This window comes from Neofelis nebulosa, chromosome 7 (genome assembly GCF_028018385.1).
Source record: "Neofelis nebulosa isolate mNeoNeb1 chromosome 7, mNeoNeb1.pri, whole genome shotgun sequence".
Taxonomy (NCBI): domain Eukaryota; kingdom Metazoa; phylum Chordata; class Mammalia; order Carnivora; family Felidae; genus Neofelis; species Neofelis nebulosa.
In genome coordinates this window covers 84,168,578-84,192,975 of record NC_080788.1, presented here as the reverse complement: position 1 = coordinate 84,192,975, position 24,398 = coordinate 84,168,578, and the positions used below count along the sequence as shown (strand labels likewise).

General features: G+C 40.3%; 1 protein-coding gene and 1 long non-coding RNA gene across 13 annotated transcripts in view; one reads left to right on the top strand and one right to left on the bottom strand.

Moving 5' to 3' along the window:
- The window catches only part of NPAS3 (neuronal PAS domain protein 3), an 857,324-nt gene that overhangs the window by 50,934 nt on the left and 781,992 nt on the right, over positions 1–24,398 (bottom strand). For all 9 annotated transcript variants that reach the window (XM_058738778.1, XM_058738780.1, XM_058738782.1 and 6 more), the window contains one exon: positions 17,372–17,490. In XM_058738778.1, the coding sequence (XP_058594761.1) occupies positions 17,372–17,490 (119 nt within the window). The remainder of the gene's footprint in view (positions 1–17,371; positions 17,491–24,398) is intronic.
- LOC131517076 (uncharacterized) overlaps positions 1–24,398 on the top strand; it is a 216,257-nt gene that overhangs the window by 121,096 nt on the left and 70,763 nt on the right. The gene's annotated exons all lie outside the window — the stretch shown is intronic.

Below are 24,398 nucleotides of genomic sequence, written 5' to 3'. Positions count from 1 at the left end.
GAATGAACGGAGGACCTCCTTGGCCTGCCTAGTAGATGTAATGTGTCTTCCGTGTCACCCTTTTGCATATTCCTCTCCTCCTTCCTTCTCAGTCTCTCGGCTTTGCTCTAGCTCTGCTGATACCCATGATTCCCAATCATACTCTGTTGCATCTCCCACGGCCTGCCTATTTCCCTGATGCTCAGTTGGAAAGCATCATCAGAAACCTCCCTGCCCCGCCCCCCGGTAATACTAGACAGTATTTCTTTACTACAATACACATCACTGCTGCCTTGGCTTCAGTGACTGACCCCTTCTCTCTCTAGCTACCACCACCTTAAGGTGGGTGTCATGGGGTACCCCTGAGTGGTTTCTCCTGCTGCTCATTTCATTGGTTACCTTAGTTTTTTACTAGTCTCAGTTATCAACTCCACGGTAACCGATTTTCTTCTTTACAAAAGTCTGAACTGACTATAGTCACACCCCAAATCACGGGAGCCTCTTCTGGGATAAGGGTCCACCCAATTCCAGGTCCTGGGAGCTGAGGGAGGCCAACCTTCGGGGATGGCTAACTTTTTCCAAAGAAAAGAGCTTCATAGTTTGTCACTCTTGTAGGACGGATGTCTGCTCATGCTTCAGATGGAAAAAAGTGAAAAAGGTGGACAGGAACAAGCTTGGGAAGTAAAGGTTCAGGCAAAAATACAATTGCTCCCTTTCCCTAAGAACGTTCTCCTGTGTCTGCCTGTTGTAACTCCTGGAGTCAGGTCAGGGAACCTGTAGGTTTTTCTGGATATATATTTTCCTGCTTTGTAGGGTATTGGCTGCATGATCTGATAAAAGCTGTGGCTAAATGAACCCTACGATTTGTATTTCCACAGCCACAAGTGGATTGGCTACCTTTCTTCCTCCTCCTTCCCTCCCCCATTCAGCTCTGGAAGCTTCATTACTTACAGTTACTGCAGAATCAATCTGAACTGGCCAAAATCAGTGATGGAATTTATAGCATAATAAATGCCCTACTGCACAAATGCAGTTACACATGAAAGGCTTGGGAATGTTCTTTTGAGCAATCTTTCTACATTGCGGAGTGTACTATTTTTTATCAATTTAACAGAATCATCTTAAGCATATTTTGAGAAGTATAATCCTGACAGCTACAGAGCAGATTTTCCCTGAGGCAGGTATTGTTGCAGAAAAACAATATTATTGATAAAAATCTTAGCATATTGGAACTTGGAAAGGAAACTAAATACATCTTTTTCATTCTTCACACCGATCCTTTATAGCTCCATTTTCTTAACCTCACATTGCATGCCACTTTCTCTTTGCATTTTTATTTTTATAAAAGTGTTTCAACACTTTTCAAAGCACACTAATGAACTGTTCTCTAAGAAGAACCAGCCATACCAAAGTTGGCTTTGAGAGGCAGACAGAATTTGAAGTGCACTCAAAAGATAATGCACAGATTGGGGTATCAATGATTTTCCTTTTTAAAAGTCTGCAAGTTATAAGATAACATTGGTATCTGGCCCATTTTTCTTGCTAAGTGCCCATATTATGGGTGAATCCTGTTTTACAGCATTCTGATACACAGAGAGTTGAACTTGAGCGTGAAATGCTGAAAAAAAAAATAGCAGAAAGACAGATGGCGGGCCGTCCTCCCCAAAACTCAATTTCATATTATGCATGTGATTGCTAATAGGCAAGCACTAAAAAACAATTTTCCTTGACGGAGAAGAGCTGATAAATTGTCAACATAAAGTTGGGCTGTGGTTGCTCCAGCGATCGAAAGCTCGTCTGTGAGTTTGGTCCCATCAAAGTCGGCTTCTTACAACCGTATCAAAATTTATGAATGCATGTGTCTATAAAGTGACTGAAAACAACCCATAATGCATGTTTGTTTATTGTGCATCAGCTCTGGGCTGCTTTAGTACATGCAAAGCAACTGATCATATACCCAAGCCCATTTTTGTCCAGTTCTCTTTTCTAGTCTCTGCATTTGGTAATGAAAAAGTCAAGAGCCAGCTGGGGATGTGATTTCCCCGTCTATCCTGAGAGCTGACTTAAACAAAAAGATCTGCTCTTCACTGGCTCTTGCATGGTTTGGGAGTGTACTCCACGGGGTTACACTAGCTTTGTGGTGATACAAACAGATGCATTTGAGAGCAATCAAGGGCATTGATTATTTGGAGGGAAAAAAAAGATGTTTGAGAAAGAAAACTAAATAAAATCAAGCAGATAAAAAGCAAGCCAGCTAATGACCTGCAACACAAAACACCAAAGTTTCATATTATCTTTGATAGAAAGATAAAGCCTCTGCAGGCACTGCAAAAATAGAGAAAGAGATTTTCTTTCTTTCTTTTTTTTATTGGTTTAAAGTTTGTTTTTAAAGAAGTCATTAAGAATTCAATCCAGGAATACAACATGTATTTTCTGGGGAGAGGAAGAGAGAAAGGGTGAAAATTTGCTCATAATGCAATTCTGATAACTGCATACTATATTTGATTTTTAAAATATCACTTAAGTTATTGAGTATTTGCATGGTTACAACATTCAGATTTTATGTCATCAGTTACTGTTCATTTGAGAACAGTGGTTTAATTGCAGATGAATTGTAACTGGTCTGATATGCACACGCTTTATTGGAACAAAGGGATTGGGTGTTCAGATAACACTGTTTATATAGGTTGCTACAATTAGTAGAAATGCTGAATAGCCAGCCAGAATTAGAAGTAAATGGAAGTACCAGTAATTTTTTCTCATGAGAAAAAAGTCATCATTCGTAAAGCCAGGGGTTTTATGAAGTGTATATTTAAGGGAAACCCTAGGCTGCATGAAATGTAGGCTTTGTTTATATTGTGCCAAATACCCAGACCTTTCCAAGAATTCAGATACCTAACAGTGTATAGACCAAGTACTCGGGTGACTGAGGTCTGTGTGATGCTTCCTCTTTATGATTCATTTTGCAATCTAAGATTTTAATGCATAAGGATTTCAGTTTTTTTTTCTTGAGTTACTGGTTCTAGAAAAATCATATTCCTCCTTTCAGAATGTGTATTTATACCACCATCTAAGATTCAGGAGGAAAAAAAAATCCCTGCACTCATGTAGGGCAGAAAGGTGGAAGGAAAAATAAATTGAGAAAATTCCAAGAGGAATTATCCAATGACTTACGTAAATCCACATACTTATTCTCTTACCCTATAGGCTGAGAACAACCTTCTTAGCTCCTCGGTAGAAAATAGTGGTCTTTTCCTTACACTGATTGCAAAAGTCGTATTAGAATGAAACAATCTCGATCTCCATCCTGTTACCCTGAACACTGATGAGCCCATTGAGTTTGTGTTGCACTAAAGGAAGGCTCCTACTCCTGTCTACATTTGCCGAGTCCGATTAGATGTCTTCACTTCCTGATTCCCTGAAGGACTAGATTTCTTTCTGCTCAATGCACTTGATGCCTTCATCTCTTTCCTAAGACTGTTCCCTCTGTGTTGAATTCCATTCTCTAATATCTCTGTAGGGCAAGTCTATTCTTTAAGTGCTGGCTAAAATGATGCTGTCTTTGAAAAGCTCTCCTTTTCCACCAGACAGAATTATTTACTTCATTCCATTGCCCTTAGGACATATCTCTACCAGAGCACACATTTCTTTGTATGTCTACCTCAGTCTAGACTCTGTCTTCTGGACCAAGGATTCTATTTTATCCATCTTTGTCTTCCTGGGACCCAGTATAGTGTGTAATACACAACAGGTACACAAGAAGTATTGACCACATGATTGAGTAGAATCGATTCCTAAATACTTTGAACAAAAGGGGATGGTGAAGAATGAAAATTATAGATCATTCTTGACTACAATGGACTTTTCTTTTGACTTCCCGGTTTATTGTGAACTGATGAAGCTTGTTTTTGAAAAAGTTTCTATTAGGTAGATGTAAAGCTTTGGGGGAAAACCACATTCTGAAGCTCTACTTGGAACAATTAAAATTAGTTATTTCATATCAGTCTGAAAGGAACTGAAGTAGATAAGCTCTAGGGTCAGCATATGCCTTGTTCAGCTTTCTTTAAAGGCATGGGGAGTAATAAAGCTTTCCATTTTATCTTCAGTGAAATAATACTGCTGAAATATCACCTCATTTTTGATGTCAGTGATGATTTCTTCTTACCTCCATGATGTCAAAAGGGAATTATTATTATTAGAATGACAGATTACTAATGATGCCGTAAAAAAAGAGGAATAGCCGAAATCATTATAACCCAAACATCCAACATACCCCTTCTCGTCTGAGCCTCACTGTTGGGTACTGTGAACGGAGTCGCTCCGTGACACTACAGCTGTGTAAAAATTATTCTAAGCAGGAAGTAAATCAAGAGCAGGTGCCTATGAATTTTCACTCACAGAGCACCATCCTTTTAAAGTTTTTAGGACTGGATGGTGTGATTAGGAGGTATGATTTATGTATGCAGGAGGGAAAAGGTTTTTGGGGGCCCCAAATGTCTCATGAGCTGTTGTGGTATATTTCCAGTGGTGCTTTCCCAAGGGGAGACCTGTGTGGGAAGAAGGACTGGACAAGGGGCCTCTCGAGGCTTAGCCTTCTGTCAGCCCTCTATGAGGCAGGGACAGTATGGTCTACTGGTTTTGGACTTCACTCCCTTTCCACCTGCTGACTTGGCTTGCTGTCAATCCACACCGACTTCTGGGTTTTAATTCACTGTGGCTGACCTACAGTGCTCTCTGAGTGCTTGAGAACATGGAGGTACTAGACGCTGCCACTTTGGTGTCCTAAAGATCATACCCACAGAAGTTAACCTTCCTCCACTGTACCAAGGTGCTTGGGATCTGGCAAATGTGGGTCCTCAGACCAGTTCTGAATCAAAGAATCTGTATCATTCTCCAGACCTTTACAGTGGAAAGAGAAAGAAAGACATGTTTCCTAGAGAAGATTGGAGTTTATAACAAAACTATAATTCAAGAATAAGAATGTTTTACATTTCCATGTTACCTTCCTATGAGGGATTTGATGATCAGAGTATTGTTAATTCCATTCAGCATTAAAGACCATTTGCCTAGGACTCAACTGTCTTCAGGGCTATTTCAGGTAGGTTAAAAGTTGCAGTTCCCTTCAACTGGAAACTTACAACCATTTCAGACAATGCTGACAGAGATGTTCACCACTAAGCCAACTGCAAAAAAGAAAAATTAAAGGGGAAGATAGATGAATTTAATAATAATATGTGTTTTATTTGGCATAAATAGAGGAGTGAGTACATATTGTGTTAAAGTGAGTAAGGAAACAAAAATTTTGCTGCTCATCGAATAAGGCAAGAGATTTACTCTCAAAGTATTATTTTATTTTTGCGCTCAATTTGAGATCTCACTTGATTTCTCCAAGAATGGTCTATTCATAGTTGCTACATAGGACAAGGTACAAAAGTTCGCCAAAGAATTACAGAATCTTCCACAGACCTCTTCTCCCTTGCAGCAGTGATTTGCTTAAATATTTCTTGGAATATTTCCGATTTTCTAGCCAGCATTGGCCATGAGGCAATATGGCAGCTCTTGGTAACTTTGGGTGGCCTTTGCTAGAATTTGCTGGCAGTTTTTACCTCTCTCTTTCCAAGAGTGGAGTTGCTCTAAATTAGGCAGACTCTCTATTCCATTCCACTCAGAGAGTCCCAAGGGGCTTTCACCCCAGTGTAGAGAGTAGCACTAAAAAGGATGCAATCTCAACTCACAAATGACTAAAGAGCACTGGAGGCAAATCCTATTGTGTCTTTGTTTTTAGCAAGGAAACAGAAGCCCAGAATAATCAGTGTGTCCGTCCAATGTTGCATGGCAAGCACACAGAAATGTGCTGGCAGAAGGATGACATTTTCTGACTCCCTCACCAGGTGTGCCCCTATGAAGCCAGTCTGTTTTGATGACTTCTACGAGGAGCCATGAGTTTGAAGGACATTTGACAAGGGGCTGTTGAGGACTGTTAAATATATTCAGAACTACCAACTAATAATCAAGTGACTCTTGAGGGTGCTTCCAGAATTCTAGCCACTAGAATTGGGTACAAGTGGGGTACAAGTTAAATTCACGTTGATTTTTTAAAAAACTGAACACGATAGCATGAAAAAATATGTCTTAAAATATGTCAACCATTAGTACAGCCTTTCTGAAAGAAAAAGGAAGAAACCTTCCACTTATCTTCCCAGCAATTAAGCCCGGAAACTTGAAAAGTTACAGGATCCCAGTGGCTGCACATTCTCATCTCTAAATCCCCTTTTAAGGAACTAGCTTACTGACATAAGGAAGGAATATATTCTAGCCTTTGTACAAATGATGTCCGTTATTTGTAAATGCATTTTTAAACAGATGTTTCTTGAATTTCTACTAGGTCCCTGAAACCCTTTGCAGGAGCTTCAACTTACACTGTGATGGGGAGATGAATTATACACAGATAAATTTACGACGTAGGGTCAGACTGTGTTAAGTGCTATGAAAAACAATAAGGCAGCAGGATGAAGCAGATGGTGGGGTATGGGGGGTGTGCTGGAGCTATTTTAGATGGCGTGGTCAGGGAAGTGACATTGGGGCAGAAATCTGAATGATATGCAAGTATGGCCCACGGGAATGTGTGAGGACAGTCTATACTCCAGGGAGAATAAAAAGAAGGTATATAACTAGAGTTTAAATAAAAAATCAAAAAATGAAAGAAGAAGGTATAAAAGCTGTGGTGAAATGGAGGTGTAAATACTGCTATCAGTTTGGTGATAACTTACATGGATTGGTTCTGTAAACCATTGCCAGCAATGAGCTGAAATTGATGTTTCCAATATGTAACTTAAAGATATCCATTGCCCACTGGTAGTTCAGAAACAACACACACATATCCACACACACACACACAGTGGATTGAGAAATGATAACAGATGATTTTTTTTTAAGTTTATTTATTTATTTTTGAGAGAGAGAGAGAGTAAGCATAAGCAGGGGAGGGGTGGAGAGGGAGAGAGAGAATCCCAAGCAGGCTCCACCCTGTCAGCTCAGAACCCAAGGCGGGGCTCGAATTCATGAATTGCGAGATCTCATGAATTGCGAGATCTCATGAATTGCGAGATCGTGACCTGAGCAGAAACCCAGAGTCAGATGATTAACTGACTGAGTCACCCAGGTGACCGGATAATACAGATGATTCTTTTGTTTAAGTAACAGGCTTGTAAGGCAAAGCACTTTGCAATGGGCCATTCTTTTGGTCTGATGGTGGGAGGGCATTCATAGAGAGATAGGAAAGATGTGACTAGTTCTTTGTCCCTCAAGGAAGTTACTACATAAAAAGATAGGAAGTCCAGAATCCTGGCTCTTTTCCCTTACCGGGAATGAGTCAACACAATTTCTTCTAGAATGTTGTATAGTACGTCTGAGATACAGGTTGGGTTCAAGCCACCGTGGTAGCTTGCCTACCCAGAGGGTTCAATTCATGTGCATATAGATAAGATACCTTAACCAAACTGTAGAGCTTTATGGGTTTTAGGAGTCTAGAAGCTCCAGGGATGAACAACATCAAACTGGCCTTGCCTCTACTTCATTTCTTACATTAAAGGGCTGTATTAGCCTTGCCATGAGGCTAAATCAATTCCAAAAAAAAAAAAAAACCACAACAAAAAAAACCATGCACCATGTCCCCTTTTTTATTAAAGGGACCAATGATGTATTTCAGTCATATTTTGTCTCTTAAATTCAAATAAATATTCAAGACACTTGATCAGGGAGAAATTTCCTAGAAATAAACACATTTTCTACATTCAGAAGAAATCATTCATTATTCTAGAGCTCCTATAACTTGTAGGAAGTAATCTGAAACATAATTGATGAATTACTATTTTCCATAGTTACAAATGCATATGCAGAGGTGTAGAAGTTAAGATTTTGGACTGTCTAGATCAATTCACAATATGAGTTCCATAAACATTAAGCCTCACATATGGACATGTATTGCATGCTTACTGTGGGTCAGGCATTGGTGTAGTACTCTACCTACATTATGTCACTGTATCTTACAAGACCCTTATGAAGGAGGTTCTACTGAGACTTAACAAGAGAAGAAATAGATGGTTAAGAAAGTTAAACAATTTGCTTAAAATCACTGAGTTAGAAATGACAAGACTAAGTCTGAATCCGCGGCTGTCGGACATCATAGCTCAGTGCTTAATCACTCTTTGGTATAGCAATTTTGAAGGAATGAAGGTCAAACAGAGTAATTTGGAAGCCCTTGCAATCTGTAAAGAGTTATGTACCTGCTACTTCAGACCACTGGATCAAGAGATAACCATTAGGGCATTTCACACATCGAGTGCTGGGTCCGATAAGTGACGCACTGCTTACGTTGTTGCCTTTTTATTTCTTCAAGACTGTAAACTTTGCTTTTAAAACTTATTTATTGGGTAAAACTCTCACAATAGATTATATTTAAAGAACTGTCAGATTAAGACTATATTTACAGAGACATTGATGATAATTCTGAAGGGCATTAAAGAGATTACATACATAAAAGTTGTTAATTTTTGTATCAAAGATGTCATTTTCAAAATGATCACGACTTTCATTATTCTCAGCTACCAAAGGCTCAGAAAGCCAACCTGAAAAGATCCAGCATTAGTCAAATGGGATGCTCATATTTCTAGCTTCTTTTGAAAATCTCTCTGATGAAAAATGAAGTACCTATAAGTTAGCAACATACTCGGACTGCAGTTATTGACATACGCAGAATTTACAGACACTTCACAGAATGGCTAGTGATTATGCCTCTAGTTGGTAAAATAGTGAGCTGATTAGTCCCAGCAGAAAGGACACATCCCAAGCTAGAACTACTGTCATGCCTTGGTAACGGGAAATAAATTCTTTAAGATCAGAAACAATGTCAGTTGTATTTAAAATGACACCAGGAACCACATTGAAATGGACAATTGTGGGGAGGTGAGCAGGGAGTAAAAAGAGATAATAGGATTTAAAAAATTTGATGTTATTGGTTCTCTATTCTATTTGCATTTTTCATCAGGATAACCTCTGCCTGTAAGTTCTACCCTGGAAATTTTTTTTCTCCTTCAATTTATTCTGGGTGTCTGGGTTGATGGAAAGGCAATGAATGCATAGTCTTAGAAAGCCTGAATGGGTTGACAGAATTTTTGGTGTCTCTGAAAATTCAGCTATCGATTTGACAAGACAGTTACATTTTGTGCAGTTTGGAAGACTGTAGTCATCATTTCAAGACAACACAAAGCCGAAGCAAAGGCTTCAGGAGAAGTACTGATATGTCTGGACATTTGGAACATCTCTGAATCTCAGATGGGGAAAAGCATCCAGGTAGCACCTAGTCTGTCCACAACTGACTAGGAGGCAGAGAGAAGAGACCCCTAACTGATAAGTTTAGTGTGTGCTCTTAGAAATCTCCAGGGAAGGACTACTATTACACTGCCCCTTAAATAAGTGCTAGGCATAACTCTAAGCTATACTTTTCCTGCTATAGTTAAAACTCACTGCATATGGAGTGCCTGGGTGGCTCAGTCAGTTAAGCATTGGACTCTTAGTTTTGGCTCAGGTTGTGAGCTCATGATTTGTGAGTTCAAGCCCCATGCTGGGCTCTGGGCTCTCTCTGTGTATGGAGACTTGGGATCCTCTCTCTCTCTCTCTCTCTCTCTCTCTCTCTCTCTCTCTCTCTCCCTCCCTCCCTCCCTCCCTCTCCTGCTCGCCCTCTTAAATAAGTGAATAAACTTTAAAAATACATATATAAAAAATGTTTAAAACTCATTGCATACAGTTACCCACTTGGGCAAAGAAAGAACCAACTCCTTGTAATAACACTTCTCTTATCTTTAGCAATCTTTGTGAGAAATGATGGGGTTTACTGGAAGGCAGGATATCAGCAAATACTGTTCTAATTTTCAGAAAGAGTCTCAAAGTATCCAGAAAAATATCCTTTAAAGATGATTTAATAGAAAGAAAATGGTAAATCACCAAATGCCAATATGAAATCATGATGAATACGTGACGTCAAAAAATGACTCGATTTTTTGTTTTCTGAAAGGAATCTCTCACTGATGGCTCAAGGGAATGTTGTAGATGTGGTACAATCTGATTTTAGCAAGGCACTGGTAAAGAAGAACAATATCCTGGCAGGCAAGATAAAGGCATGTGAGGCAGATCATGGTATAGTCAATTTGGGTCATAGCTATTCCAATGGTCACATCTAAAAGACACTGACGTTAACTAGCAGGGGCTCTAGTAGTATGTTATACGTCTCAGTACTGTCAACATTTTCATTGTTACCACAGGGGGAAAAAAAAGAGAACATGCAATTTAATTCAACTAACATTTACTGAGTGGCAACTACAAGCAGCATACTGTGCTGAGGGGAGAAAGTAGAATAAGAAATTACCCAGTATCCAATGCAGTATATTGGAAAGAAGAAGGCATTTGAAATCTGAAGATCTGGATATTTCTGTTTTGTTATTTACCACTTAGGTGACCCTAGACAAGTCAATTCATATTTCTGTGTCTCATTTTAACCTATTTTCAAGTTAGGAAAATAGACATAATTACCTAAAAGAATTATTGTGAAGTTCATATGAAATTATAGATAATACTTCACAAAAAGGAGAGAAGATGCTTAACTGAGCATGTGTTACCTCTCTTAACCCGTAGGAAACTTCTTCAGGTTATATATTATTATTTACAGGTGAGAAAACTGAGGCACAGAGAGCTGAAATCTTAAAGCTGTTGTAGCACAGAGGAAAAGGAAATAGGGGCATCAAAGGAGATGAAAAAAAAAACCTAATATCTCAGTGATGCCATATTGGTTGTGTAAGAATTTTCCAGATGCATGTGTAGCAGAAAGGCATCTTAAGAAAAGAAAACAGCATGGCCAAAAGCATAGCAGTGTGAATATTTAAAGTATATTTCAGGAAAGATGACTGGACAGATTTTACCAGAGCATCAGTAGTAACAGTTCCAGGAAAGAATGATGGAGGGGCAGCTGGGTGGTTCAGTCGGTTAAGCGTCCGACTTTGGCTTGGGTCATGATCTCACGGTTCGTGGGTTTGAGCCCCACGTTGGCTTCTGTGCTGACAGTTCGGAGCCTGGAGCCTACTGTGGATTCTGTGTCTCCCTCTCTCTCTCTGCCCCTCCCTCACTAGTACTTTGACTCTCAAAAAAAAGGGGCGCCTGGGTGGCGCAGTCGGTTAAGCGTCCGACTTCAGCCAGGTCACGATCTCGCGGTCCGTGAGTTCGAGCCCCGCGTCAGGCTCTGGGCTGATGGCTCGGAGCCTGGAGCCTGTTTCCGATTCTGTGTCTCCCTCTCTCTCTGCCCCTCCCCCGTTCATGCTCTGTCTCTCTCTGTCCCAAAAGTAAATTAAAAAAAAAAAAAAAAGTTGAAGAAAAAAAAAAAAAAAAAAGTAATAATGGTGGAGATGGCAGTAGAAAATGTAAGCTGGTACCAGATTCTTGAATATGTTGATCCTATGAACCAGTGATGATTTAGGAGAAGGAAACATGATAGAGGCTTTGGGAAGATATTCCAGGGAGCAGTGTGCAGAATGGAATGGAGAAGCAAAACTTTTTGGGAGGTAATTTGGGAATTTCTTACAACAGATCCAGAAAAAGGCATTAAGCTAGAAGATTGGAAATAGAGATAGTTGGAGTCAACCAGTTTTGGTGGCACATTAAAGTGGTGGGTGATCAGGAGGGAGAGAGATCGATATCTTAGTTACTGTGGACTTTATTAGCAAAGCAAACCAAGCACTAAAATTCCAGATGATTGGAACTGTAAGTAATAATTTCCTTCTAGTTTGCTATCGTCTTGAGAGTTCTCAATATACACATTCCGTTAAGAATACATTGCATATGAAAATCCTTCAACTTTAAAATTTACCTAGCTGTGATTTTGACATTGAAATCCTAGTGATGTAACTTGCCCACCTAAGTGAATAGGAAGAAAAGGAGGACCATTTACCACTGAAAATAACTCTTAACTATAGATATAATTTTTAAATATTAGGTCTAATTTTTATTAAAAAATATTTTCTAAGAAATACTTTTTCAGAAGATTATCTGCATAAGGCGATCAAAGTGTAAAAAAACTTGGTTTTGGGAGCACCTGGATGGCTCAGTTAAGCGTCTGACTCTTGGTTTTGGCTCAGGTCATGATCTCACAGTTGGTGGGTTCAAGCCCCCTATATGGCTCTGTGCTGACAGTGTGGAGCCTGCTTGGGATTCTCTCTCTCTCCCTCTCTCTGCTCCTCCCCTACTCTCTCTCTCTCTCGCTCTCTCTCTCACCCCTTCTCTCAAAATCAATCAACTTAAAAAAATTTCTTTTTTTTAAATTTTGGTTTTGTATTTTGTCACTCTAGGAGTTGATATTTTTTGGAACAGGACTTCAATATATATTAACACTAAATGAATAAAAGGGAAGGAAAAATGAGGAGGAAGGAAAGAACTATTGTAATTTTGGTGAAATACGTTCTGGGAGGTGCACTAATTTGTTTTTTTAATAAGAACCAAAGATGTCCTCATATTAAATAAGGTTTTGTAACCTGAGATCACTGGATTCACCTCAGGGATTCAAGAACTTACTGATGCAAAATGAATTTACCTTGGGAGAGGCTCTACAGATGTAATCAAAACATTAAAAGGATTTATGACACCCCAAATAAAACAAATTACTAGTAAAATCAGGGAAGTGTCTTTTCTCACAGAACAGATACAACCATGAATTGCAACAAATGAACAAGTTCTAATTTAAAAGGCAGCTCTGTGCTTAGAGAAGGCAAAGAGTTTTCTTTAGCTAATTAGCATCCTCTCATTTTTTTTTGCTTTTGTTACTTCACGTCTAGATACAGGTATTCTTAGAGCTGAGGTATATCGGCAATCCTTATAAACTAGTGAACCTACAAATTGTTTTCTCTATTACTTATGGTTTCTGACTCTATATTATAAGGAGACAGGATAGGTTACAGAAATCGTTTAGTTGGACACTTAGCTACGGGCAAATCCATACCCAAATCATCCCAGATAGGGGCTGTTTTTATTTTTATTTATTTTTAAATTAATTAATTTTTTAAAAATCCGGACTTCCCTTCTCCTCCCTCAGTAATCTGTTCATATATGTCATAGCAGGAACCCTCGGCATTTGAGGATTTTCACCTGTGCGGTGAATCGAGCAACATTCTCAGCATTATGTAAACATGACAGAGATTCTCTCCCTTTGTCTCTGTTTCCCAGCCCAGGATGCTCTGCTGTGCCATTAGAGTTAGGACATCATAATGTGTGTGCATAAAAACTCCAGAAATGGCAGTGGTGCTGGTGGGCATTTAAGAGTAGATTAGAAAACTGACAGTCCCATGCTAACGGAAACTATTCTCCAAAGACAGGAGCTAAGGAGGCGACCCAATTAGTCTTTACTTCTCTAATTTCCCTGATTACATATCTCCTTTTACCCCCTGTGCTATACCTAGTAAGTTCCCCCAGACATAGACCTAATCTAGAAGGCAGAATATTGACGCAGTGCAATTTAAAGGAGAGCTGTGTTATGCTAAGATATGTGGCCAACAATGGGGCCTACACAACAAGAAGCCCCTGAGGCATAAAAAGTGGCTGGTCCAGATAACGTGCTACAGTGGATTTCAAAGTAAATGAGGACAGAGACAACTAAATGTCAGCTCGAGGCTGGGAAACTTCATTGGCATGAGGGCAACTTTCCTGAGGCCCAGGGAACAGAAGCAACAGTGGCCTATATCACACTTGATGCCTGAATTCGCAGACTCAGAGTGGCTCTTCTTTGGCTAGAATTCTTGGTTATAGGTACCTGGGTGGATGTTAAAATCCCTGGGAAGGAAGGTAAATCTCTGCGAATCTCCATCAAGGAGTGCTGTCGGATATGCAGAGCCACAAAGAGAAGGTCTTAATCAGGCCAAGAGGTTTTTCTTTTCAAAATGTAGACGAATTTCCCGTATGTTGAGGCCTAGCTCATGCTGAGCTTTTCTGTGGACTTGATCTGTTAAGCATTGACACCGAGGGTGGAGAGGGCAGGCTCTGGAGCCTCACTGCCTGGCCAATCCTGGCTCCTCAGTAGCTACTTAAGATCTATGCCAACATGGGCCAATACTGAGCCTATTAAAGCCTCAGTTTCACCACCTGCACAATGGGCATAATGATAGAATGTGTAGTTTGAACAACGCCTGGCACAGAGGAAGGTTTTAAATGCTGTACGGATTGGATAAGATACGAGGTGTTTGGCAAAGTACTCGTGGCAGAATCCATGTTTAACAAGTGTTATCTTTGCTGCTATTATTACTGCCAGTGATAATAACAACACTAAAGAAAGCGTGGCAGGTAAGATGATGGACCAAGGCAGAAAAGTTGCATATGCCAAGGTCACAGGAAAACTGGAGAGAAGTATAATGACCTGCACTGGGCATGGCTTAACATCTTGGAGCTTTATGGGAAAAGAAAGGAGCAAACAATGGTAATAAATTAAGAGGAATATTGGGAGTATGGTGAAATTATCATCACTGCTTCTTTTTATTTGTGCTTATTGTGTGGTGCTGGGGTGATTACCAGTTTTATTTGAATGTTTTATAAGCTGTTAGATTTATTTACTGAGAATGAACAGATAAATAGGGATGTTATTCAGCTGTGTGTCATGTCATGGCTTCTCATCAGCTCTTCTGCTAACTTGCAGACAAGGTTAATTAACGAGGCAAGGGCATCGTGGAGGAGGAGGGGTAGAGCTGGATCTGTTGAACGGTTCATCCTATTGGGGGAAGATGGGATGAATCAACTCTCACGTTAGCACTCCTGGGCAGGGGGTAAGGTACTGGATGGAGACTTTCGTGAAGTCTTGAGAAAGACAGTCTGACAGGGTATGTCAGAGGAGTATGATCACTTTAACACTACAGGGTTTGATGGAAGCCAGAATAACTTCTCTTTTCCAGTCCTGGATGTTCATGGTTGTCCCTTTTCATATTTTGTTTCTTGAAGGTGCCTTCTTATAGCAAGGTGTCTTTAATCCTAAACCCAAGGAGCTTTGGAAACACTGTTGTTCCGTTTCCATAGTGGTCCTGCTCTCACTTACCACTCATAGGTGACAGTCACCTCCTCAGCTGGATGTTCCGCGACTCTCGTATCCAAAGTGGTCCCCACCAGCCACACTCACCACCTTTGCTTTACTCTCAGCAAAATAGTTAGCCTAGTGGTTCAGTGCATAGGGCATGGAGCCAGACTCACAGAGTTCAAAGCCCAGCCCTGTCCCTCTGATGTGTGAAGTTGGGTATGCTGATTAACCTCTAGCCTTATTTTCTTTACCTGTAGAGTGGGAGCAATAAAAATACCTTCTTCTAGGATAGTTGTGAGTTGCATAGACGCTGCATCATGCTGAGCATATTGTAATATGCATAAGTAGTAGTTACTGTTAGTTTGGACTTTATTGCTGTCTGAAATCACCTTCTTTATTTGTTGTTATTGTCTGTCTCCCGCTGTTAGAATCTAAGTACTATGAAAGCAGGGACTTTTTACTGTTTAATGCTGGATTACGGGATCTAGAACAGGCTCCAGACTGGTAACTCAATAAAAATTTGTTGAATGATCTATTAATATTTAAGAAATGATCCTGTCCAATTTCAGGTCATGCAGCAAAAACCGCTTTACTGAGCTGACCAAATGGCAAAACAAAAAGAATGCAAGCTACCTGGTCTCTTGCCTGGACTGAAATACAAAGCATTTCTCCACTTGCACAGCCCACTTTTTTGCAGATTCCAAATTTTGCAAGGCTTTATGATCTCTAGTTGGTCATGTGAAAGCAGTCATTTTTTATCATTCAAAAAATTAAATTTTCTAATGATACTGAAATATACTCCATATTACGTTTTCTAACTACACTTTACCTGTCCTATCCTTCCTCTTTCCTGGGACATGCCCCCTACAAAGCAGTAAAAACCACTAAAAGCGACAAACTAAAAGCTGAAAGACAGAAAACAGGTGAAAGGAAGCCTTACAGCTCCTAAAACTAGAATGGATCTTTCTCGCATTAAAATGACACTAAGCGCTACACCTGTAGTTTGCTTGTAGAAATTTCAAACTTGCTAATGCTTTAATAACGAATAAATGTATTGTGTTCAGGAAGGCAGGAAAAATAAAAATAGTCCCTAGGATAGAGTCTGGATTTTTCCCTCCACGGTATCCCTTTGTAACAGGCCTCTGAAGGGTAAAGCGCCTGTAAGCAGAGCCGCCCTGAGCCTCTCCTTCGCTTCGAACCCTGTTAAAGGTTAAGGGTACGTTCCACCTGTGCCTTTCCGACGGTAGGCCAGCTCAGCTAAAGGTCGTTCATGGAAACGCCTGTTTCCCCACCTCCTTCCTCTTTGTCTCTGAAGAATTCATGTCAGAAAGAGTACCTGGTTCTGACTTTCATGCAGCTGCTGGTTTCTGGTGACTTGTATACGGTTTTTAAGCCCAACGACTTAATGACTATTACCATCCCTGACAATGCTACGGTAACCCTACAGAACCGAGTTGTCAGAAACTCTCAACCCTAAATTGGAAGAGGTCATGCCGGCCACATCTACAGTCCATTCTGTTGCTGTTGGTCCTCCCATATACAGTAAATGTTGTTTGAGAGACGGGTTGGTGTGTTGTAAAATTGATAAGATTCAGGTTGCCAAAGGCGTGTCATAAATTTCATAGGTCTTAATTTATGTTGCTATGGTAACTGAAGTGTTGGAATTTCCCGAGATTAGGAGGCTTTATATTCTTACCCTTAAAAGGACGATAATGCAGATTATGACTCCAGACTTGGTCCTTGCTGTTGTGGGGAACATGTACTCTGTATGTTGAGCGTCCTGTGTCTGCCAAGGTATGACCGATGTGGAGTAAGTGTAATTACAATGAAGAGTCCTGATGCCTAACCTGATTTTCTTTTTTACACACATGAGTCTGGGCGGCCAAGATATTATTAAAATGGACAGTCTTTACCGAAAGAGAAAGGGGGAATTTGAAGAGAGAAGTGGAATTCCTCTAGTCATTCTAGAACACTCACCTTAAGGACCGCTATGAATTTGGTTCACTTTCTCCATCAAAGTGAATTTCTAGCGAGTGCTGAAGACCCTGGTGCATTATTAACAAGTGTTTCAGGAAAAGACACCATATTGAGGCATTTAGTGCCTCGGCAATGTCTGAAGTGAGAACGAGTCATGTAATGAAGCCCCTACCTTGAGACGGGAAAACCACTAAGAATCCTACGGGCTGCTCAAGATCATAGGCGTTAATTATGTGGTCCCAAAGCAGCTGGGAAACTCCATGCAAGTGACCTAGGATTGACCTGAGACAAAAATATTTCCCTTGCCCAAGCCCAGCTTACCTTATATCCTGATGATTTGATGTGCACGCCACGTTTGGTCAGAGTAGATTTCATTCGGATGAAAAAGGAACGTTCAAGGGTGTTGTCAGTGGTTAGCAGACTGGGGCTGGTTGACTCCACTGAAGAATACAAAAATATATACACACATGATTTAGATGTCTACACAGCCCCTCACAGCTACTGCTCAGGTGCAATCCTTGGGTTCACTAAACATAAGTGACAGGTGCTAAGAGCATGGTAATCCATTTACTTCATTTAGAAAATGTTTACTTTGCAGAAAATAAAAAAGAAAAATTAATGAATCCAAAGTAACTCTGTTCCAGTTTCCAGCAGGAGCTTTTCAGACCTTTTAACTCCCTAAGTAGGGCCTAAAGTATGAGGTAATGGTAGCCTACCTTGCCACTTGGCCTGTGCACATGGAGAGAATAGTCATGAACATGGAGGACACTATAGATTTATGGAATCAACCAAGACTGCAGCAGAGAGGCTTCTGATGAAGAGTAAGGATAACTTGCTCTTTGTTTTCCCTGTGAATCCCTTCTCGTAACATTTGCCCACTGGGCAGCTCTGAGAAGCAAGAAACCATCTCCTGGCCAGTGTCCTTACCCTCCTGAGTCAGTTTTCTTCATTGTGGGGAATAAGAAAGCATAAAGTTTTCTCAACTGACTTACGATAGAGGGCCTAGAATGGAATGTATAGACAGAGACAAGTAAAGACCACCACCAACATCGATTGTCCTTTCTTGTCACTAATGTCAGCTTGCTCCCTGCCCTAATCTGAACAGGATATTAACAAAAAATAGTCTCCTCCCTGAAGCAAGACAGTTGCTCTTTCCCTTTATACATTTTTAGACTAAGTGGAATACTTCTTTACTTCTGAAACTTAAAATGGTAGTTTGCAGTCTTGTTGATCTAAAAACACCCAAATGCAAACAGGCCACGAGGCAACATACATCTATTTTCTAAAGTATTTTATAAATTTAAGTGTTTTCCTGCAAAAAAAATTAATTTTGGCATTTTTTACCCTAATCAGTGCTGTCAAAGTTGACTCTTCTAATATAGTACTTTAAAGTTTTAAATTTGTTTTTGGAGTCTAAAATTAAAAAAAATGTGTGTGTGTGTGTATATATATATATATATATATATATCTCCATATATCCATCCAATATATGTGTGTGTGTGTATATACATACATATATATATATATATATATATATATATATATATATATCCATCAGTAAACAGGATTTCTTTTGAGAAGCCTTCCACTAATGCTAACTTTTTCTGGGGGGAGGGTAGAGAAATATGTGTCATAAACGGACATTTAAGAATTAATATATGTGAAAACAGTTATTAAAACACAAAGACAACCAGGCAAAACAAGATTTTGAACTTTAAGAAATATATTCCATGTATTTCTAAGGGAAAGAAATGCCTTTTAAAAAAAAATATATGAAATGTGATACTCAGATGAAAGAACAGGAGCTATTGTAATAACAGAAACCTTGCTGTTGGGTCTGTGGCTTTCCTTGTATCACTGCTGTCTAAATAGGACTATATTTTCCAATGTTGGTGGCACTTCTATTCTGGGGTGAGGGAACCACTGACAAGTGTCCCTTTCTTATGTGTCTCAAGATTTTCTCTCTCTCTCTTTTTTTTTTTTTTTTTGTTTTAGAGAGCATGGATCTGATGTCATTTTAAATGTACAGCTTTTTATCACTCGAGGGAAAAGCAGAGCCATGTTATATTTAGTACTTTCATTTCTTCTGATTAAATATGAATTACTATGAAATTTTTCTCATCATCTAACACGCCATAATACGCCAACAGCTTTTTAATACACTATATAAGCACAAACTTCTGCTCTAAGAGTTTAATTTGCCCCTCTAATCCAATCACATCAACCTTATTTCTCTTATCAGAGATTCCCATTTTGAATTAAATGAGCTCATTAGTTTTAATCAAAAGCAGAGAGATCAAAACTTAAACGTAAATGCTTTAGATCAGAACTGTCAGTCAGCCGTGCAGTTCTATTTTACTAAAACACAAGATCAGAGACCCTTAGAACCAATTTTTTCTCGTAAGGGATGCCGAGAGCTTGAAGATGCTATATCCTTTTTTTTTTTTTCCCCTCTCTCTCTCTCTCTCTCCTTCCCAAGGACAGATTATACATTTAAGGTTAGACTTAATTTATAGCAGTTTTTCATCCTGGTGGAAATGGAAAAGTATGCCAATCTACTGTTGTCCCTTTCACATTTATTGGCACTGGTCCTCAGAGACTTGAACTAACGTGAAGCCATCAGAATCCACAGCACAAACTCAGCCTTAAAAATTCAGCTCCGTTCAGCAAGATTGTGTTTGCAGTAGCTGAGGAAAAAATGAAAGTTCCCGCAGAAGTGAAATAGGTTTTAGGGCTAGGGTGCTGGCTACCCTGACCCCATGAGGAAGGAGCCACCTAATGACAGAAGAGTAATTCAGGCATCATTAGAAATTACCGTTTTCAGTATGTAGCATTGCATAGTAAAACACTTAGTGTGCACATTAGAGACGGTGGCACGGGTGCTTCCCGCTGGGTGACAAGCTTTGTATGAGCTGTGGAGGCCAAACACTGCGTCATGCCCTGACTGAGGCCCTGCATACAGCACCCCCCGTGTGTTACAACAGTAATTGCCTAAACATACAGGGGCGGCGTTAATTAAACCCAGGACAACTGGTGTGAGAGGAATGCTGAGGTCAGGTTTTGCTCCATTGAAGCTAAGATTTAAAATCTAAACTGGTCTCCAAGCTTTATTTCAGACCATGGGGGAATGGAGGGTTGAGGAGAAAGTGGGGGAGGTCTTAGAAAAGAGTTTGATTTCTGATAGAGATTTCTCTTGTAATTCCATAGGACTTTCTAGTTGTGGGGATGGGGCTGGAGTAACGCTCCACGCTGTCTCTTTCGAAGGGACGCATCACAAACTCATGCATGGCACTCGCATGCCAGGGCCGTGTTGCCTCAAGGGCTAGCAAACACACTCTGGTTATCTGGGCTCTGCAATGGCATCTCTCATGTAAAAGGTGTATTATCTGCAGGTGACAGACAAGAGGGGCAACTTTAGACGAGCAGTTTTCTAAGTGTCTCAGGTGAGAAGCATGATTTTGATGAAGGTTCTATTGGGAGAGAGCATGGCCTTGGTGATGTGCAACATGACCGTGACATTGAAGATGCGTGTGTGTATGTGTATGTGTGTGTACACATGCATGCAGATATGTATGTGTGTGTATTGGGGGTGGGTGTGAAGAGGAGAGAGTGATGACAGAGGTGTCCTTAAGAATGGTGCTCTATAAAGACAGCGGGACCAGTCTAGGTGAAAGAAACATTTTAGAATGCTTTCTAGGTATCAGATGCTTTTGCGTCAGCTTTTTGAAGCAGGCCATGATTGCCGCATGCTCTGATAAGAAATTTGGGATTCAGAGAAGTTATATCTGCTGCCTGAGACACAGGAGAAATTTATGGGTAAAAATGGATTAAGTGGTCAAGCCCAGATGTGGCCAGTTTTGACCCATGAATTATAAACAAGGAGCTGAAAAACAAAACAAAAACAAGACCCACACAACTAAAAGCTAGATAAAAAAAATTAACTCTCTTTTGCTGAATCTCAAGGGCCTCAACTTTTTAATAAATCCAAATTATCTCAGCTCTTGAAATGTCAGTTTTTGCATATTTTGTAAAATTTACAGAAAAATTTATAGCGAAGTTATAATAATTTTTACGTTGGCAAATGCCACCATAATGTGAAATCATATCTGCATTATTATGCATTTGTTGATGAATCCCTAACTAACACTGTAGTTGCTGCCTCACTATGATGCAGGGGCAGGAGGTGATGGGGGAGCTGGAGCTGGAGGAGGAGGAGGTGGCTGAGAACCATCTAGTTCTCACTGGCCAATCCCAGGGTCAGGTTCATCCAAACACGTAGTACACTCTCTCTCCAGGGTCTCTGTAAATATACGGGGCCCCAGCATAAAGAAGGCTTTTCTTTCTCATGCACCACAAATGTTTTCGGGACAATCTAGTGTCAGAACTCTGCAAATGGCACCAAATCCTGATGGAGGAGGGAGGGAAAAGGAAAATTAAGTTTTGAGAAAACACCGTTCCTCTTCAATTGTGAACAAAGTTTCCCTTTGAGGAAGAAGAGAAGTTGGGCTACATCGATAATATATGAAGTTAAATATACTCTTTTCCTACTTCATTGCCTAAACGAATCTTTCCCTTTTCAGAGGTTCTGTGCGTACAGGACAAACCAAAGTGCAAATAACCAAAATGACTTTCACAAGACAAGGGAAGAGATGTTTGTCCATTTTGCAGTTACCTTGATAAAGCCAAATTATTCACTGGCATATGCTGTTAGCTTTGTTAGATACTGCTGTATTTTAAGACGTTAGAATGAGTATATGTCAAAGTATGTTACAAGTTGTTTCTTTTCTTACAGAGGTTTTCCTGCTCTTCCTTAGCCACTCGGAAGCCACTTGGAAGTTACCGTACATACTCATATGGCTTTCTGTGGTCAATGAAAAGGTGAACCAAGGTCATGGGTCACTTCCAGGTGTAATTTTTGAAAAGAGTCAGTCCCTTAGTAGAAAGAGGTACTTTTTCTTTCCTTCTGCCACGGTGACTATCAACATTTCAGATGGTGCCTGCTCCATCAGCCTGGGTCTTAGAATGAAGAGAGTGTGGGACAGAACCCACAGCCAACTCTCACAGAAATAAATTTTTGTTAAAATTTCAGAATTGTTTTTTACTGCAGCAGAAGGTAGCCCATACTGACTGATACAAATACTAGATCTTTATTATGTAAAACAGTCTATGTTGTCCAACTCTTCCAGATAGTGACAGAACACACAGACAGGACATAATGTTTGTCTGACCCCAAAGATCATGATGTACCAATATACTGTTCCTCGAGTTATTCATATCCTCATCTTATCTCCTACCCTAGGTATGGGTGGCGAGGCTGAGACATGTCTAATTTTCATCCCTTTTAGCACCTACCATGGTTCCTTGTTCCCAGAGCAAAAATTATACATATACACACATATATACAGACATGTATTTACATATGTCTGATATGTCCAATAACTAATATTCATTAAATGTTGACTTTAATAAGATCTTCCCAACCTTGTTTCCCGATAGTAGGACAAACATGGTAAATAAATCTTTTCTCACAGATCTTATCCCAGCAGATTTTATGTTTACCCACGATGACAAGCATAGTAATTTTAAAGTGTTACAAAATCTCCAATACTCCTCCTTCCAAAAGGCAGAGCCTCCTTTCTCTCCCCTCCAGTGTGGGCTAGACTTGGTGACTGACTTCTAATAAATAGCACATGGTGGAAATGGTGGTGTATGACTCAGTCATGACAGGCAGAATGGCTTCTTGGTGGCTCTGTCCTGGGTCATTCACTCTGGTGGAAGCCGGCGGCCATGTTGTGAGGACACTTGAGCAATCCGGTGGAGAGGCCAATGTGATGAGGAACTGAGGCTTCCTAGTCAGTCACAGTCACATGAGTGAGCTTAGACATGAGGCCTGCCCTAGTCAAATCTTCCGATGACTATGCTCTGAGTTTGACTTGTGTTGCAATCTCAGGAGAGACCCTGAGCTAGAACTTCTCAAAAGTGCTACCGGATTCCTGACCTATAGAAACTATGTGAGATAGCTTTTTTTTTTTAAGCAAAATATTTGGGGTGATTTGTTGCGCAATGAACGATTACTAATATTGCATCCACATAGAACCTCCTTTTGGAAACGTCATAGCCTTGTTTCGGTGTGTGACAACTATGTACATGGGTCAAACTCCTGTAATAGTGAGAAGGAAGGCATTGCCCCCAGTGTCGGTACCCGGTGAATTCACTTACACATGAAAAACTACCTGCAATGCTGATTTTTGTAAGTGGGGTTTGTGTTCTCGAAGGTAAACGCTCAATTGATTTTTTAAAATGTGCAATTTGCAAAAGATGCTATCAGTGTCATCTACAAGATTGGGAGATCTTGAAAGGCAGGCCTGAATCTTGCTTGTCTATCATCGTATCTACTCCCTGCTCTTCTCCAGCTTCCCTTATGCACCGCACCCCCCCTCCCCACCCATGCTCCCACAAGTGCCCAGGATTGTGTTTCACATAAGTAGTCACTCAGTTTGCGTGCTGAATAGTCAGATGCTTTCTTTTAAGAATAATTATTCCCTTTACCCCTGCCATGCCACTCTCACAAAACATCTTGTCCCAAGACTTGGCGGTTTTTGTTGTTGTTTGTTTGAGGAGAGGGAATCCTATGTCCCCTCCTTGTATTCACCTCTAAGGAAGCATGTTCTGCAAAGTGTTATTTTGAGAGTCATGGACCAGTGGTTTGGTAGTTAAAAAAGGATTGGCCCGACGTCCCCCAGAATTAGAGAATACTTTGTTCTCTTTTTGAGAGTTGGTTTCATTTCACTGGCCTGTCCTTCTCGGTCACGTGCCAGGCAACTTTGAAGACAGTAACAGTCTTCGGCAGACTAGACCCAGGTCATTGGCCACTGTGGCAAGGCAGTGCCCACCATTTTCTGTGAACACAAGTTGTACCACCTTGTGGATATCATACAAATACAGTTGCAGCCAGTGGGGCCAGGCTCAGCAATCGGGCTCCATCAGCTCTGGTGCTTGCTCTTAAAGCAAAACAACAACCCCCACCCCCCACCCCGAATTTGTCGAAGTCTCATTAGGGCTGATTCCTGCTCCCACTCAGTTGTGAGTCTTCGGCTTTGTTTAGAAACTTGTGAATCATTAACTGAAACTCTAGAGCATAGCTGTGAAAATAACTGTGGTTCAATAATGATGTAATAAACTTCTTTCCATGTCACATTAAGAACAATCGGCCAAAAAAAAAAAAAAAAAAGGAAAAAAAATCCGCCAACCCATGCCACCTGTCAGCACAAGCTCCTCGGCCATATCTGCCTGCCTGGGATGAGAATCATAATGCATAAGGTTGCCTTTCAGGTTTCCTACTCTTGGC